At 42.0% G+C, this 18,839-nt stretch overlaps 1 protein-coding gene across 1 annotated transcript in view; it reads left to right on the top strand.

Annotated features, from left to right (window-relative positions):
* The window catches only part of LOC138005644 (tyrosine-protein phosphatase Lar-like), a 24,286-nt gene extending 7,583 nt beyond the window's left edge, over nt 1-16,703 (top strand). Inside the window, exons 5-11 of the mRNA XM_068851843.1 lie at nt 6,740-7,039; nt 8,553-8,852; nt 10,366-10,665; nt 12,179-12,478; nt 13,992-14,291; nt 15,805-16,104; nt 16,570-16,703. Coding sequence (XP_068707944.1) covers nt 6,740-7,039; nt 8,553-8,852; nt 10,366-10,665; nt 12,179-12,478; nt 13,992-14,291; nt 15,805-16,104; nt 16,570-16,703 — 1,934 coding nt within the window. The remainder of the gene's footprint in view (nt 1-6,739; nt 7,040-8,552; nt 8,853-10,365; nt 10,666-12,178; nt 12,479-13,991; nt 14,292-15,804; nt 16,105-16,569) is intronic.
* The last annotated feature ends 2,136 nt before the right edge of the window (nt 16,704-18,839 follow it).

Consider the following 18,839-nt stretch of genomic DNA (forward strand, 5'->3'; position numbering starts at 1 on the left):
AGAGGTCACATCCAGGTAGTCTGAAACCAAGGCAACAAGGGCACAATAATAAGACAGCGTGTTCATTTCTCGAAGCGGACGATCGTGTGATTTACTTGGAAAGAAAATGCATTATTATTGTGCTGTCATCGCACCATGAGTAACAGACACCAACGCAAGCTCATAAGAGGTCACATCCAGGTAGTCTGAAACCAAAGCAACAAGGGCACAATAATAATACAGCGTGTTCATTTCTCGAAGCGGACGATCGTGTGATTTACTTGGAAAGAAAATGTATTATTATTGTGCTGTCATCGCACCATGAGCAACAGACACCAACGCAAGCTCATAAGAGGTCACATCCAGGTAGTCTGAAACCAAGGCAACAAGGGCACAATAATAATACAGCGTGTTCATTTCTTGAAGCGGACGATCGTGTGATTTACTTGGAAAGAAAATGCATTATTATTGTGCTGTCATCGCACCATGAGTAACAGACACCAACGCAAGCTCATAAGAGGTCACATCCAGGTAGTCTGAAACCAAAGCAACAAGGGCACAATAATAAGACAGCGTGTTCATTTCTTGAAGTGGACGATCGTGTGACTTACTTGGAAAGAAAATGCATTATTATTGTGCTGTCATCGCACCATGAGTAACAGACACCAACGCAAGCTCATAAGAGGTCACATCCAGGTAGTCTGAAACCAAAGCAACAAGGGCACAATAATAAGACAGCGTGTTCATTTCTCGAAGCGGACGATCGTGTGATTTACTTGGAAAGAAAATGCATTATTATTGTGCTGTCATCGCACCATGAGTAGCAGACACCAACGCAAGCTCATAAGAGGTCACATCCAGGTAGTCTGAAACCAAAGCAACAAGGGCACAATAATAATACAGCGTGTTCATTTCTCGAAGCGGACGATCGTGTGATTTACTTGGAAAGAAAATGTATTATTATTGTGCTGTCGTCGCACCATGAGTAACAGACACCAACGCAAGCTCATAAGAGATCACATCCAGGTAGTCTGAAACCAAGGCAACAAGGGCACAATAATAATACAGCGTGTTCATTTCTCGAAGCGGACGATCGTGTGATTTACTTGGAAAGAAAATGTATTATTATTGTGCTGTCATCGCACCATGAGTAACAGACACCAACGCAAGCTCATAAGAGGTCACATCCAGGTAGTCTGAAACCAAGGCAACAAGGGCACAATAATAAGACAGCGTGTTCATTTCTCGAAGCGGACTATCGTGTGATTTGCCTGAAGTATTTTACTTTATGACTATGAAGTTTAGCTTTGGTTTTGAACGGTGCTGTTTCGAATGGAACGTTAACTTCCGTTTGTCAAGTTTTCTATGTCAAGTGGAATTACATATCCACGGAACTCGAACCTATCTTTCATACTGTTTTTTAAAATTACTATTTCTAATAACGCTTTGTGCTATAAAACCCCTGAGATAGGCAACAGAGAAACTGAACAGACACAGAAATAGAGAAACTGAACAGACGAACATCGCGAAGCGAAGTACCACGTGGTCTTCAATGGCGGTCAAGTTTTATTTTGCTCTCGTTTTTCCACTTCTGTTTGCCACCCGTTTTCATTCTTGGTAAAAGGAAGGAACGGACACGTCTTGTTCCAGTTGGCTGTGAATCTGAATTTTCTCTAAGGAAAGATCGATTCCAAAAATTTCTCGATGCTGGTGTATGTTTGCCAAGTTCATAGCGTTCACTGGAATCAAAGCTTGGGGTGATCGCTCAAAACAAAATTAGCATCCGGTTGGCGGCCGCCTCTAAAAGCGTACGCGATATGGGGACGTGAAAATAAACAGACCTGCAGTCCAAACTACAAGCGCGGATGTTTAGTTGACAAACTGTTATCAGTTTGAAGTGGTAAATTTTTTTGCCAAACTGAAAAGGTTTACGGTTGAAACTAAGGCTTACCTCCCTCCGGAATTATAATTAATTACGAACATTAAAAAATGGTTTCATAGTATCAATTCTGCTTGACTTGACCGGGCGGAAAAGCGGCAAAAGCGCCCACTTTATCTTAAAAGGAAACGCCAGTCTCCTTGGCTCGCAAGGTACCAAGCTTGAAACGTACAAAATAACAGGGAAAATTTACAATCACAAAATTTACGAACATATGTAAATTGCTACTATTTAAGTGACATTGTAAAATAAACGAGAGATTCTAAAATATCCAAACTATCATTCAGGTCTTAACCAATAAAAAAGTATACAGTTTTGCACAGCTTGACATGTATCTGTCATAAAGTGAAATAAAACTGCTGTAACTCGTAACTGGCCATTGCTTCTGAGGGAATTTCGTACCACAACCAAATGGTTAAACCCTGTGAAATCATCAACTTAGCCCGATTATTTTAAACGCAGAATTCAGACAAGAGGCACAGTTGCGTTTGCGTTTGCATAAGTGTTTTTACGGGAAAAAAGAGAGACGCGGCTTGTTTAAAGAAATTTAAACGAAACTAATTAAGTTCTTGACGTTACAAATTTTCTCATTAAATATTTCGTTGTATGCTTACTATTCCTCAGTGATTTCCTCTTCTGTTGCTTTGCAAATGCACGGTTACATGTACATATCCAGGCAAGCAAAGTTCGAGCATTTTTTTTGCTATCTTAGATCGCAGTGACAGTCAGGTTAGTGTTGAATCGATATTGGAGATGCTATAAGCGGCTCAATCGAAGTGAAAAAAATGCATGCATTTAGAGAAAATTGTCCTTTTCAGTTACACCTCTACTAACTATGCCACAAAAGTTGATTAAACAGGGAGTAATCATATTTGCAGCTGCAGCGACACTGGAAAGAAACAGTTGCGTTGTACTTTGAACCATCCCCAGCGTACAATAAAACACCATGATCGTAACAATAAAAAAAATGGAACAATTCTACTTACCCGTTCACTGACAAGGTACTTAAATAAACTGCCACCATGGTCCTTAGCTGATGAATGAGAATAAGGAGAAAGAGTGAGATGGACTACTACCGCGGTGTGCAGCCATTTATGGATGAATAACAATCGATTTTTTTACCCCGGGGTATCTATCTGCCAGATCTGCGCGTGGCTTAAAGAACGAGCAATATATTCTGGAGAGGTTGTTCTCAATTTCGAAGTTTTTGTTAATTCACATTAGGGTTTGGGTAGTTGTACGAAAAACCATGGAGCGTGGTAGCAGAATTTTAATCAACTCCATTCCCAACGTCTCTCTTTCTTTTCTTAAAGTGCCGGTGGCAGAACTTTGACAAAACCCCGAAAGGTAAACCGGTACTTATTCAAGAAACAATGGGGATTTGTTTAAGGAGACACAACGATAGGTAATTCAATATACAAAAATACAAAATTTAAACATTAACAGTTCCATGCGAAATTTTAGCCCACGTTACCTCTCTCGTTTTGTGTCCTTGATGTTGTCCAAAACGGCGGTAGCCTAAAATCCTTTCGGTAAACACTGAATTCAATTGCAAAGGACGGAATTAAAATCAAATTCTGCGATCATTCCATAAGGACTTTTCCACAATCTGATCAAAATAAATACTACGAAACATCCTGCTTCCCTGCTAGCAGAGGTCTCTCACGGCGAGGCAAAAATGAGAAGCGCCCGCCTCTTTGAAGGAGATCATTGCGTGACGAAATCTTGATTGATAGAAGCCAGAAACTAAAAGGAAATTTTCTATCATTCCTCTGTCCAATTAATTACATGCTTGAGCTAAAAGAACTTTATGCCAGTGGACAAAGTGAACAATGTCTTAGCCAGGAAAAGAATCTGAGCTTTATATAGCCAGCCAGGAAAAACGTTTTTCATGTCTCAGTGAGCCAGAAGCGGTTTTTGTCAAAGACCAGCCAGCTCACTCTTGAAATTTTTTTTCAGCCAGCCAGCTCGAAAACAGCCTGCAGAGCGGCTTTTTTGTGGAGCGGTTTCGTTGGGTACTCCTGACGCGTGCGAAACAAAGAATTTTTCCTTGAAGTAAAAAATAACTAAACGTGAGCAGTGCGCCATAGAAACTTTGATAAACAATTATATGGCTAAAGAAAGAGCATTTTACTGTTTGAATGAACAATTTGTGTTAAATATAACCGGAGATATGATTTTTTCCACAAGGTCTTCGGAACGCTTTGGAAATAAACATCTCGCAAGTGACTTGCCGACGCGTGCGAAACAAAGAATTTTTCCTTGAAGTGAAAAATAACTAAACGTGAGCAGCGCGCCATAGAAACTTTGATAAACAATTTTTTGTCAAGGAAAGAGCATTTTAGCGTTTTTGCAACTAAAGGTTTGTTCGAAATTTCGCTCACACAAACAAAGTGTTGGAAATTTCGTTTGAAATTTCGCTCCCACTTGCGAAATTTCGAACGAAATTTCGCTCCCACTAACGAAATTTCGAACGAATTTTGCCACCTTCAGCGAATTTGCCAAGTGAAATTTCGCACATCTGCACGAAATTTCGTTAATGGTGAAACAATAGAGGCCAGCGAAATTTCGCCGAAAATTCGTTCTCCTCGAAATTTCGCAGATTTACGTAGAATTTCGTAGAACTTCGTCGAAATTCGACGAAATTCGCTATCATTACTTTTGCACAGTACTGTATATATGTAGAATTGACGTCATACCTACAGACAATAGTTTTATGCATGCAGAAGTGACGTCACCTGACACACTAACCAGCAGTTTGATCAGTTTGTCATGGCGGAGCTCAGCTCAGGAATATGCATAATAAAACAATTTATTGAATTCGGTTTTCGCATGTTAGCGATAATTATCAAGGCCTCAGTTTGTGTTATCCGCCTCAGCCTTCGGCTTCAGCAGATAACACAAACTTTGGCCTTGATAATTATCGCTAACATGCTCAACCTCATCCAATAATTGTTAAATGTATGCAAGGAAAATGACGACTAGGAGAATGTCATTTGAAAATTCACTTTTATGTTGTTGTAGTCATTTCCTGATATTCCAAGTCATTTGGCATGGACAGTGTGTATCAACATTCCAGGAATAAGATTGGTATGGAAAGTTGATGTTTGGAGAGAAAATTGAAAATTTATCAGCAGTTGGACAAGGCCACCACATATGTAACCCTAAATTTGGTCATTTCATGTTGTTGTCAGGACGACATTGGATAAGAAATGTACCAAAATGTGAAATGCAGACGTGGAACTTTAGAGCTTTTATTTTTGCTCATTAGACCTATTATTTCCTGGCATTCTGGTAGCCTTTATCATCATCCTGGCTTAATGCATTAGTAGGTGACATCACAGCATCTTCCCAATAACATCACGTATTGTTGTTGTTCTAACGAGAGCCATGTTGGTTGAAGAAACAACAGTCTACCTATTGTCAGTGGTTGCCAAATTTGACGCCAAAAGAATGTTTGTAAACGGATGACTTACCTACAAAATAAACAAGTGGACACCTTGATTTTGTAGAATACTCATTATGGCTAAATATAGGAATTGCACCGACCTAGTCCCAGTCATTCACTTGTACAGATATTGCAAATTTGAGCCCGCGAGAATGAGAGCCCCAACACCAAACCAATGTTTTTACCCAGACCGCTGGTCGGTGCAATTCCTGTATTTAGCTGCAAGTCAAGAAACGGATTTGAAATGGTGACGGTAAGTTGTATGTCAAATAGACTAAATGAAACGTTCGTTTTTCTTTAAGTTACGCATAGGACGTCGACGTGTCCATCGTAAGTTCCTACAAAAGGTGTCAAAATTTAAAATCGACTTTGGGTTTCTCAAAGAAATTAAATACTTTATACATAATATAAGCTTAATAACAAGCGCGGTATAATGTAAGCTCAAAGGTTGGTAAAATTTTCATATTTCTACTAATAACCGCAACCTAAAAATTAAACAGCACAAAGCGAAGGTCCAGAAAAGCAGTGAATTTTCAGAATTAATTTCATCAAAAAAGCAACATTTAACTTTTTTTAGGATAAACCAATGAGTAACGGCAACTACATAATGTTTTGGTTTCGGGAACATTGTTTAACTTGTCTTCACACAACCACATTTACATTGCCAAGTATCTTTTCTCCATTAGAGATGATTTAGTGATTAGTATAAAAATCTGGGAGACACCACTGTCCTAGCGCGCGAATTGTTCTCTTCCGGTCGCCGTCCGCGTCTCAAAGAACGAGGGTGCTTAAGCTCCCCGCTTATCCTGCGAAATCGCGCGAAATATCGCCTGATACTTAGCCGACGAGGCCGTAGGCCGAGCTGCCTAAAATCAGGCGATATTCCGCAAGATTGAGCAGGATAATATGTAGAGTACGCGCGACGAATATTGAGCGCGCTTTGACCATATTTGGACATTGCCACAATGTGTTGAATAATAATTTATTTTATTACTTGAGCAGTGACGAAAGAAAACGGCGAAAGGAAAGCCTGAAAATTTTCAGGCTTGAAAGGGAATTCGGGCCTGACCTCTGCGATACCTTAACGAGTTAACGACAGGGGCCCTTTTATATGATTTCGTTCCTTGGCCTCCAAGGAGATCGTCCTGGAAAATGGCGATATTTGACATCTCTCCACGTTGCGGCGAAACACTTTTCGCGTCCATTCGCGCATCACGTCTCTTCACTGGAGGATGATTACCTGGGTCGCCTGTTTTCGTCTGTATTTTTGTCCACAAGTAGAGCATTGTATCAGATGTGTTGAAATTGCATGGATTGGTAACAAAATTGTTTCCGATTTAAATTAATTAAAAACACCTCTGTGATAATTACAGGTGCACCCGGACGTCCAATTATCTACGAACCCAAAGGAACGCTTATTGACACAACCAGTTTTACACTCAAGTGGCGCAAGCCCCAGGATACTGGAGGTGATAATAAGATCGAGTATATAGTCAAATACCGCGACCAGAGCAAAAGAAAACCAGGACCTTGGAAAGAGTTTCAAACAAAAGAGCTGGAATATCAAATCAAAGATCTAGACAGGAATAAGAAATACAAATTTGAGGTGATCGCCAAGAATAGAGGTGAAGGCAACCCCGATGAGAGATTTTACCGAATTAATGTGAAGCCAGGTATGACAAGTCTCGTTAATAAGATTCGTCGCGATAGCGAGGCTGATAGGACACTAACAAAGAGAACGTAAAACTAGCAGTAATCAAGGATTAGTGAAGTGCGTTCGATTCGTGTTTTGTCGTCAACGAGACATTTGAAAGTTGTATATTTTGGTGAGAATCGTTTTGGAATGCATGTGTTATATAATGCAATATCAGTTTGGTGGCGTGACTTCTTAGCGTGTACACGCGGGGACGGTCACCCATCCAGGTTTTAGGTTGATTGAGCAACAGAACGGGAACTTAGCGACGGGAGAGCGCGCGGAGTAGCCTGGATTCTACTGTAATCTTACCCAATATGGACATTTTTCTGCGCGTGCCGTCTTCAACTGACGTTCCCTTTCTGTTGCACAATCAGCGTAAATATTAACCCCATCCAACCGGACTTGACTCACTATCACATGAAATTCAGGTTGTTTTGTGCAGGACAAAACGCTGAAATCGTATGGTATCACGATCGATACCTGAGCCGAAGGTCATCCCGAGGGATTGGAACGATTAGAATGGGTTCGACGGAGGAGAACGTAATGGAAGTAGTTGGAAAGATCATTTGCAGTTAGTTGAACAACTTAAGAAGCCACAGGAAAAAATTCCAGGCGGGAACAGGATTCGAACCCTTGACCGAGCGATTGCGTTGCTTACTTAGTACTTAGTTACTCACTTTGCGTCTTTACTTACAACCAACTGAGCTATCAAGCCTATTGTGAGTTCTTAAGTGAGCTGTTTTCCTTTTTAACTTGTCTTCACACAACCACATTTACATTGCCAAGTATCTTTTCTCCATTAGAGATGATTTAGTGATTAGTATAAAAATCTGGGAGACACCACTGTCCTAGCGCGCGAATTGTTCTCTTCCGGTCGCCGTCCGCGTCTCAAAGAACGAGGGTGCTTAAGCTCCCCGCTTATCCTGCGAAATCGCGCGAAATATCGCCTGATACTTAGCCGACGAGGCCGTAGGCCGAGCTGCCTAAAATCAGGCGATATTCCGCAAGATTGAGCAGGATAATATGTAGAGTACGCGCGACGAATATTGAGCGCGCTTTGACCATATTTGGACATTGCCACAATGTGTTGAATAATAATTTATTTTATTACTTGAGCAGTGACGAAAGAAAACGGCGAAAGGAAAGCCTGAAAATTTTCAGGCTTGAAAGGGAATTCGGGCCTGACCTCTGCGATACCTTAACGAGTTAACGACAGGGGCCCTTTTATATGATTTCTTTCCTTGGCCTCCAAGGAGATCGTCCTGGAAAATGGCGATATTTGACATCTCTCCACGTTGCGGCGAAACACTTTTCGCGTCCATTCGCGCATCACGTCTCTTCACTGGAGGATAATTACCTGGGTCGCCTGTTTTCGTCTGTATTTTTGTCCACAAGTAGAGCATTGTATCAGATGTGTTGAAATTGCATGGATTGGTAACAAAATTGTTTCCGATTTAAATTAATTAAAAACACCTCTGTGATAATTACAGGTGCACCCGGACGTCCAATTATCTACGAACCCAAAGGAACGCTTATTGACACAACCAGTTTTACACTCAAGTGGCGCAAGCCCCAGGATACTGGAGGTGATAATAAGATCGAGTATATAGTCAAATACCGCGACCAGAGCAAAAGAAAACCAGGACCTTGGAAAGAGTTTCAAACAAAAGAGCTGGAATATCAAATCAAAGATCTAGACAGGAATAAGAAATACAAATTTGAGGTGATCGCCAAGAATAGAGGTGAAGGCAACCCCGATGAGAGATTTTACCGAATTAATGTGAAGCCAGGTATGACAAGTCTCGTTAATAAGATTCGTCGCGATAGCGAGGCTGATAGGACACTAACAAAGAGAACGTAAAACTAGCAGTAATCAAGGATTAGTGAAGTGCGTTCGATTCGTGTTTTGTCGTCAACGAGACATTTGAAAGTTGTATATTTTGGTGAGAATCGTTTTGGAATGCATGTGTTATATAATGCAATATCAGTTTGGTGGCGTGACTTCTTAGCGTGTACACGCGGGGACGGTCACCCATCCAGGTTTTAGGTTGATTGAGCAACAGAACGGGAACTTAGCGACGGGAGAGCGCGCGGAGTAGCCTGGATTCTACTGTAATCTTACCCAATATGGACATTTTTCTGCGCGTGCCGTCTTCAACTGACGTTCCCTTTCTGTTGCACAATCAGCGTAAATATTAACCCCATCCAACCGGACTTGACTCACTATCACATGAAATTCAGGTTGTTTTGTGCAGGACAAAACGCTGAAATCGTATGGTATCACGATCGATACCTGAGCCGAAGGTCATCCCGAGGGATTGGAACGATTAGAATGGGTTCGACGGAGGAGAACGTAATGGAAGTAGTTGGAAAGATCATTTGCAGTTAGTTGAACAACTTAAGAAGCCACAGGAAAAAATTCCAGGCGGGAACAGGATTCGAACCCTTGACCGAGCGATTGCGTTGCTTACTTAGTACTTAGTTACTCACTTTGCGTCTTTACTTACAACCAACTGAGCTATCAAGCCTATTGTGAGTTCTTAAGTGAGCTGTTTTCCTTTTTAACTTGTCTTCACACAACCACATTTACATTGCCAAGTATCTTTTCTCCATTAGAGATGATTTAGTGATTAGTATAAAAATCTGGGAGACACCACTGTCCTAGCGCGCGAATTGTTCTCTTCCGGTCGCCGTCCGCGTCTCAAAGAACGAGGGTGCTTAAGCTCCCCGCTTATCCTGCGAAATCGCGCGAAATATCGCCTGATACTTAGCCGACGAGGCCGTAGGCCGAGCTGCCTAAAATCAGGCGATATTCCGCAAGATTGAGCAGGATAATATGTAGAGTACGCGCGACGAATATTGAGCGCGCTTTGACCATATTTGGACATTGCCACAATGTGTTGAATAATAATTTATTTTATTACTTGAGCAGTGACGAAAGAAAACGGCGAAAGGAAAGCCTGAAAATTTTCAGGCTTGAAAGGGAATTCGGGCCTGACCTCTGCGATACCTTAACGAGTTAACGACAGGGGCCCTTTTATATGATTTCTTTCCTTGGCCTCCAAGGAGATCGTCCTGGAAAATGGCGATATTTGACATCTCTCCACGTTGCGGCGAAACACTTTTCGCGTCCATTCGCGCATCACGTCTCTTCACTGGAGGATGATTACCTGGGTCGCCTGTTTTCGTCTGTATTTTTGTCCACAAGTAGAGCATTGTATCAGATGTGTTGAAATTGCATGGATTGGTAACAAAATTGTTTCCGATTTAAATTAATTAAAAACACCTCTGTGATAATTACAGGTGCACCCGGACGTCCAATTATCTACGAACCCAAAGGAACGCTTATTGACACAACCAGTTTTACACTCAAGTGGCGCAAGCCCCAGGATACTGGAGGTGATAATAAGATCGAGTATATAGTCAAATACCGCGACCAGAGCAAAAGAAAACCAGGACCTTGGAAAGAGTTTCAAACAAAAGAGCTGGAATATCAAATCAAAGATCTAGACAGGAATAAGAAATACAAATTTGAGGTGATCGCCAAGAATAGAGGTGAAGGCAACCCCGATGAGAGATTTTACCGAATTAATGTGAAGCCAGGTATGACAAGTCTCGTTAATAAGATTCGTCGCGATAGCGAGGCTGATAGGACACTAACAAAGAGAACGTAAAACTAGCAGTAATCAAGGATTAGTGAAGTGCGTTCGATTCGTGTTTTGTCGTCAACGAGACATTTGAAAGTTGTATATTTTGGTGAGAATCGTTTTGGAATGCATGTGTTATATAATGCAATATCAGTTTGGTGGCGTGACTTCTTAGCGTGTACACGCGGGGACGGTCACCCATCCAGGTTTTAGGTTGATTGAGCAACAGAACGGGAACTTAGCGACGGGAGAGCGCGCGGAGTAGCCTGGATTCTACTGTAATCTTACCCAATATGGACATTTTTCTGCGCGTGCCGTCTTCAACTGACGTTCCCTTTCTGTTGCACAATCAGCGTAAATATTAACCCCATCCAACCGGACTTGACTCACTATCACATGAAATTCAGGTTGTTTTGTGCAGGACAAAACGCTGAAATCGTATGGTATCACGATCGATACCTGAGCCGAAGGTCATCCCGAGGGATTGGAACGATTAGAATGGGTTCGACGGAGGAGAACGTAATGGAAGTAGTTGGAAAGATCATTTGCAGTTAGTTGAACAACTTAAGAAGCCACAGGAAAAAATTCCAGGCGGGAACAGGATTCGAACCCTTGACCGAGCGATTGCGTTGCTTACTTAGTACTTAGTTACTCACTTTGCGTCTTTACTTACAACCAACTGAGCTATCAAGCCTATTGTGAGTTCTTAAGTGAGCTGTTTTCCTTTTTAACTTGTCTTCACACAACCACATTTACATTGCCAAGTATCTTTTCTCCATTAGAGATGATTTAGTGATTAGTATAAAAATCTGGGAGACACCACTGTCCTAGCGCGCGAATTGTTCTCTTCCGGTCGCCGTCCGCGTCTCAAAGAACGAGGGTGCTTAAGCTCCCCGCTTATCCTGCGAAATCGCGCGAAATATCGCCTGATACTTAGCCGACGAGGCCGTAGGCCGAGCTGCCTAAAATCAGGCGATATTCCGCAAGATTGAGCAGGATAATATGTAGAGTACGCGCGACGAATATTGAGCGCGCTTTGACCATATTTGGACATTGCCACAATGTGTTGAATAATAATTTATTTTATTACTTGAGCAGTGACGAAAGAAAACGGCGAAAGGAAAGCCTGAAAATTTTCAGGCTTGAAAGGGAATTCGGGCCTGACCTCTGCGATACCTTAACGAGTTAACGACAGGGGCCCTTTTATATGATTTCTTTCCTTGGCCTCCAAGGAGATCGTCCTGGAAAATGGCGATATTTGACATCTCTCCACGTTGCGGCGAAACACTTTTCGCGTCCATTCGCGCATCACGTCTCTTCACTGGAGGATAATTACCTGGGTCGCCTGTTTTCGTCTGTATTTTTGTCCACAAGTAGAGCATTGTATCAGATGTGTTGAAATTGCATGGATTGGTAACAAAATTGTTTCCGATTTAAATTAATTAAAAACACCTCTGTGATAATTACAGGTGCACCCGGACGTCCAATTATCTACGAACCCAAAGGAACGCTTATTGACACAACCAGTTTTACACTCAAGTGGCGCAAGCCCCAGGATACTGGAGGTGATAATAAGATCGAGTATATAGTCAAATACCGCGACCAGAGCAAAAGAAAACCAGGACCTTGGAAAGAGTTTCAAACAAAAGAGCTGGAATATCAAATCAAAGATCTAGACAGGAATAAGAAATACAAATTTGAGGTGATCGCCAAGAATAGAGGTGAAGGCAACCCCGATGAGAGATTTTACCGAATTAATGTGAAGCCAGGTATGACAAGTCTCGTTAATAAGATTCGTCGCGATAGCGAGGCTGATAGGACACTAACAAAGAGAACGTAAAACTAGCAGTAATCAAGGATTAGTGAAGTGCGTTCGATTCGTGTTTTGTCGTCAACGAGACATTTGAAAGTTGTATATTTTGGTGAGAATCGTTTTGGAATGCATGTGTTATATAATGCAATATCAGTTTGGTGGCGTGACTTCTTAGCGTGTACACGCGGGGACGGTCACCCATCCAGGTTTTAGGTTGATTGAGCAACAGAACGGGAACTTAGCGACGGGAGAGCGCGCGGAGTAGCCTGGATTCTACTGTAATCTTACCCAATATGGACATTTTTCTGCGCGTGCCGTCTTCAACTGACGTTCCCTTTCTGTTGCACAATCAGCGTAAATATTAACCCCATCCAACCGGACTTGACTCACTATCACATGAAATTCAGGTTGTTTTGTGCAGGACAAAACGCTGAAATCGTATGGTATCACGATCGATACCTGAGCCGAAGGTCATCCCGAGGGATTGGAACGATTAGAATGGGTTCGACGGAGGAGAACGTAATGGAAGTAGTTGGAAAGATCATTTGCAGTTAGTTGAACAACTTAAGAAGCCACAGGAAAAAATTCCAGGCGGGAACAGGATTCGAACCCTTGACCGAGCGATTGCGTTGCTTACTTAGTACTTAGTTACTCACTTTGCGTCTTTACTTACAACCAACTGAGCTATCAAGCCTATTGTGAGTTCTTAAGTGAGCTGTTTTCCTTTTTAACTTGTCTTCACACAACCACATTTACATTGCCAAGTATCTTTTCTCCATTAGAGATGATTTAGTGATTAGTATAAAAATCTGGGAGACACCACTGTCCTAGCGCGCGAATTGTTCTCTTCCGGTCGCCGTCCGCGTCTCAAAGAACGAGGGTGCTTAAGCTCCCCGCTTATCCTGCGAAATCGCGCGAAATATCGCCTGATACTTAGCCGACGAGGCCGTAGGCCGAGCTGCCTAAAATCAGGCGATATTCCGCAAGATTGAGCAGGATAATATGTAGAGTACGCGCGACGAATATTGAGCGCGCTTTGACCATATTTGGACATTGCCACAATGTGTTGAATAATAATTTATTTTATTACTTGAGCAGTGACGAAAGAAAACGGCGAAAGGAAAGCCTGAAAATTTTCAGGCTTGAAAGGGAATTCGGGCCTGACCTCTGCGATACCTTAACGAGTTAACGACAGGGGCCCTTTTATATGATTTCTTTCCTTGGCCTCCAAGGAGATCGTCCTGGAAAATGGCGATATTTGACATCTCTCCACGTTGCGGCGAAACACTTTTCGCGTCCATTCGCGCATCACGTCTCTTCACTGGAGGATAATTACCTGGGTCGCCTGTTTTCGTCTGTATTTTTGTCCACAAGTAGAGCATTGTATCAGATGTGTTGAAATTGCATGGATTGGTAACAAAATTGTTTCCGATTTAAATTAATTAAAAACACCTCTGTGATAATTACAGGTGCACCCGGACGTCCAATTATCTACGAACCCAAAGGAACGCTTATTGACACAACCAGTTTTACACTCAAGTGGCGCAAGCCCCAGGATACTGGAGGTGATAATAAGATCGAGTATATAGTCAAATACCGCGACCAGAGCAAAAGAAAACCAGGACCTTGGAAAGAGTTTCAAACAAAAGAGCTGGAATATCAAATCAAAGATCTAGACAGGAATAAGAAATACAAATTTGAGGTGATCGCCAAGAATAGAGGTGAAGGCAACCCCGATGAGAGATTTTACCGAATTAATGTGAAGCCAGGTATGACAAGTCTCGTTAATAAGATTCGTCGCGATAGCGAGGCTGATAGGACACTAACAAAGAGAACGTAAAACTAGCAGTAATCAAGGATTAGTGAAGTGCGTTCGATTCGTGTTTTGTCGTCAACGAGACATTTGAAAGTTGTATATTTTGGTGAGAATCGTTTTGGAATGCATGTGTTATATAATGCAATATCAGTTTGGTGGCGTGACTTCTTAGCGTGTACACGCGGGGACGGTCACCCATCCAGGTTTTAGGTTGATTGAGCAACAGAACGGGAACTTAGCGACGGGAGAGCGCGCGGAGTAGCCTGGATTCTACTGTAATCTTACCCAATATGGACATTTTTCTGCGCGTGCCGTCTTCAACTGACGTTCCCTTTCTGTTGCACAATCAGCGTAAATATTAACCCCATCCAACCGGACTTGACTCACTATCACATGAAATTCAGGTTGTTTTGTGCAGGACAAAACGCTGAAATCGTATGGTATCACGATCGATACCTGAGCCGAAGGTCATCCCGAGGGATTGGAACGATTAGAATGGGTTCGACGGAGGAGAACGTAATGGAAGTAGTTGGAAAGATCATTTGCAGTTAGTTGAACAACTTAAGAAGCCACAGGAAAAAATTCCAGGCGGGAACAGGATTCGAACCCTTGACCGAGCGATTGCGTTGCTTACTTAGTACTTAGTTACTCACTTTGCGTCTTTACTTACAACCAACTGAGCTATCAAGCCTATTGTGAGTTCTTAAGTGAGCTGTTTTCCTTTTTAACTTGTCTTCACACAACCACATTTACATTGCCAAGTATCTTTTCTCCATTAGAGATGATTTAGTGATTAGTATAAAAATCTGGGAGACACCACTGTCCTAGCGCGCGAATTGTTCTCTTCCGGTCGCCGTCCGCGTCTCAAAGAACGAGGGTGCTTAAGCTCCCCGCTTATCCTGCGAAATCGCGCGAAATATCGCCTGATACTTAGCCGACGAGGCCGTAGGCCGAGCTGCCTAAAATCAGGCGATATTCCGCAAGATTGAGCAGGATAATATGTAGAGTACGCGCGACGAATATTGAGCGCGCTTTGACCATATTTGGACATTGCCACAATGTGTTGAATAATAATTTATTTTATTACTTGAGCAGTGACGAAAGAAAACGGCGAAAGGAAAGCCTGAAAATTTTCAGGCTTGAAAGGGAATTCGGGCCTGACCTCTGCGATACCTTAACGAGTTAACGACAGGGGCCCTTTTATATGATTTCTTTCCTTGGCCTCCAAGGAGATCGTCCTGGAAAATGGCGATATTTGACATCTCTCCACGTTGCGGCGAAACACTTTTCGCGTCCATTCGCGCATCACGTCTCTTCACTGGAGGATAATTACCTGGGTCGCCTGTTTTCGTCTGTATTTTTGTCCACAAGTAGAGCATTGTATCAGATGTGTTGAAATTGCATGGATTGGTAACAAAATTGTTTCCGATTTAAATTAATTAAAAACACCTCTGTGATAATTACAGGTGCACCCGGACGTCCAATTATCTACGAACCCAAAGGAACGCTTATTGACACAACCAGTTTTACACTCAAGTGGCGCAAGCCCCAGGATACTGGAGGTGATAATAAGATCGAGTATATAGTCAAATACCGCGACCAGAGCAAAAGAAAACCAGGACCTTGGAAAGAGTTTCAAACAAAAGAGCTGGAATATCAAATCAAAGATCTAGACAGGAATAAGAAATACAAATTTGAGGTGATCGCCAAGAATAGAGGTGAAGGCAACCCCGATGAGAGATTTTACCGAATTAATGTGAAGCCAGGTATGACAAGTCTCGTTAATAAGATTCGTCGCGATAGCGAGGCTGATAGGACACTAACAAAGAGAACGTAAAACTAGCAGTAATCAAGGATTAGTGAAGTGCGTTCGATTCGTGTTTTGTCGTCAACGAGACATTTGAAAGTTGTATATTTTGGTGAGAATCGTTTTGGAATGCATGTGTTATATAATGCAATATCAGTTTGGTGGCGTGACTTCTTAGCGTGTACACGCGGGGACGGTCACCCATCCAGGTTTTAGGTTGATTGAGCAACAGAACGGGAACTTAGCGACGGGAGAGCGCGCGGAGTAGCCTGGATTCTACTGTAATCTTACCCAATATGGACATTTTTCTGCGCGTGCCGTCTTCAACTGACGTTCCCTTTCTGTTGCACAATCAGCGTAAATATTAACCCCATCCAACCGGACTTGACTCACTATCACATGAAATTCAGGTTGTTTTGTGCAGGACAAAACGCTGAAATCGTATGGTATCACGATCGATACCTGAGCCGAAGGTCATCCCGAGGGATTGGAACGATTAGAATGGGTTCGACGGAGGAGAACGTAATGGAAGTAGTTGGAAAGATCATTTGCAGTTAGTTGAACAACTTAAGAAGCCACAGGAAAAAATTCCAGGCGGGAACAGGATTCGAACCCTTGACCGAGCGATTGCGTTGCTTACTTAGTACTTAGTTACTCACTTTGCGTCTTTACTTACAACCAACTGAGCTATCAAGCCTATTGTGAGTTCTAATTTAGCCCATATGAGGTGAACGAAATGATTTTTAAAGATATATTTAGTGTCTAAGGAAAAAATGAGCTTAACAAGCTTGTTCCTTTGTTGCCTTTATTTGTACCCTCCAAACGTCGTTATCAAGTTGAAGTTATTCGAAAGTTGTCGGTTCAAGTGTTGATAAGTTTTGCCATTGGTCTAGCCAAACACAGGAGACACAGTGCAGGCTTTCTTCATTAGCGTCGCACTGATTGGCTCCTGTGATTGTTGCGTCTGTTGAGATTCCTAAGATGTGAATGTCAATTTTCCTTACTTACTTCCATACATTTCTTCTTATGTCATTTATGGGAATTTCGTGATATATCTAGACAAAACCCAAGTGATAAATCTCTTTATTCTCCTCACCAGTCTGCTTAACAATGTATTGAACTTGTGAGGAGAAGATTTATTTCCATTACTCCTTGGAGTCAAAGGGTTGAGGCGCTTCGCCAACAAACGCCCAAACTGAAAACGAAACGGAAATTTATATCAAATCTGAACTTTTTCCCGACTTTCATCTTTTGAGAACCCCGGAGTTCGCAGTCCCGGCTTGTCGCCAGTGTTATGGTAACGTTTATTTCGGCCATTCTGCTTCTTTGACGGACGACGAGCAAGAAGATTCCTCAACAACACTTCCGGAAACCGACGCCGGCTTATGCAAATCATCTGTTTCTCGTTTAGTGCGTTAAAACTGTTGTAAGCAACATCCTCAATGAAGGACAGGCATGTTGGTTGCAAGAATCCGAAGTCTAAGTTTCGGTAACAATTTATTCTAACCTCTCCCATCAAGGAATGAAAGTGGCCAGGAGCGCATGAGTAGGAGCTTGCCTCTCCTATACAAGCCCTATGAGTCAACCTTTGCTCGTATCTTTCTATTTTTAGAACGCCACGAGTTCTTCGGCTCTGCAAACATTGTTTAGAATGGCCAATCAGAATAAAGTTATTGTGGAACAAAGACAAAAATAGCAAAAACAATGTATGCAAATTGTGCAAATTGATGTAAATTGTTGTAAATGCGAGTTTCCTGCTGAAGGATTAGTTTTAAAAATAGAAAGATACGCGCAAAGGTTGACTCAAGGATATAATGCATTGAGGAGGCTCCTAGTCATGGGCTCCTGAACTGGTACAACTGGTGTCAAAATATTGAAAAAGAGACGATCGCCTAATTAAGACGGCAGATGACATGGTTTTGAAATGAAATGGATTTAAGAGTCTACTACTCAAGAGGATTTGAAGTCCACGAGTAGTCAGAGAGAATAGTGAGAAGCCTTCTCTAATAAAAGCACGAAAGTGCAGGTCAAGTCGTAAGCAAGCAAACGGGACACAGTATTAGATCGGTCTTCAATTGTGTCCAATAAAACCAAACCTTAACCATTCTCAACAGGCCCAGAGTGATGAGATATCAGAATTACATGTACATTGTTTGAAGCACGGAAAAGTTTTTATGTAGTAAAGCCACAGACGGGTCTCCTTTTCATTCTCACATGGGAAATAATGGCGCAACATCTCTTAAGCCTTTTGCAATCGCAGCCACAAAATTGCCCTCAAGGCACAATTGAAAATCGCCATAAAAAGTGGTCAGCAAACGAGGGAGAAAGGGGATTGATAAAAATATGGAAGAAGACGGCAATTAAATGGAAACTGCACTTTGTGTAAGATTAAACTTCGATTAACAGTTCACTAAAATAGCGAAATACATTTTGACAATTTTTGGAAGTCATCATGACATCAATGACCAAGTGAACGAATAAGGTCTCACCAATATCCTGATCCAAAGTTGTTAGAGTATGTGAAAAGGAAATGAAAATGGGGCAAGACACGTGTTTTCAGCCTAGGACAGTATCTTTAGTCTGCGGTGTAACGCTTCCGAAAATTTGCTGTTTGTCTGCAAGGAAAGGACGGAGAAGAGGATATGCTAGTACACTGAGGGGTTGCATCTTTGATTTTGTTTCTTGTCATTGAAA

The sequence above is a fragment of the Montipora foliosa genome, chromosome 1 (genome assembly GCF_036669935.1).
Source record: "Montipora foliosa isolate CH-2021 chromosome 1, ASM3666993v2, whole genome shotgun sequence".
Taxonomy (NCBI): Eukaryota; Metazoa; Cnidaria; class Anthozoa; order Scleractinia; family Acroporidae; genus Montipora; species Montipora foliosa.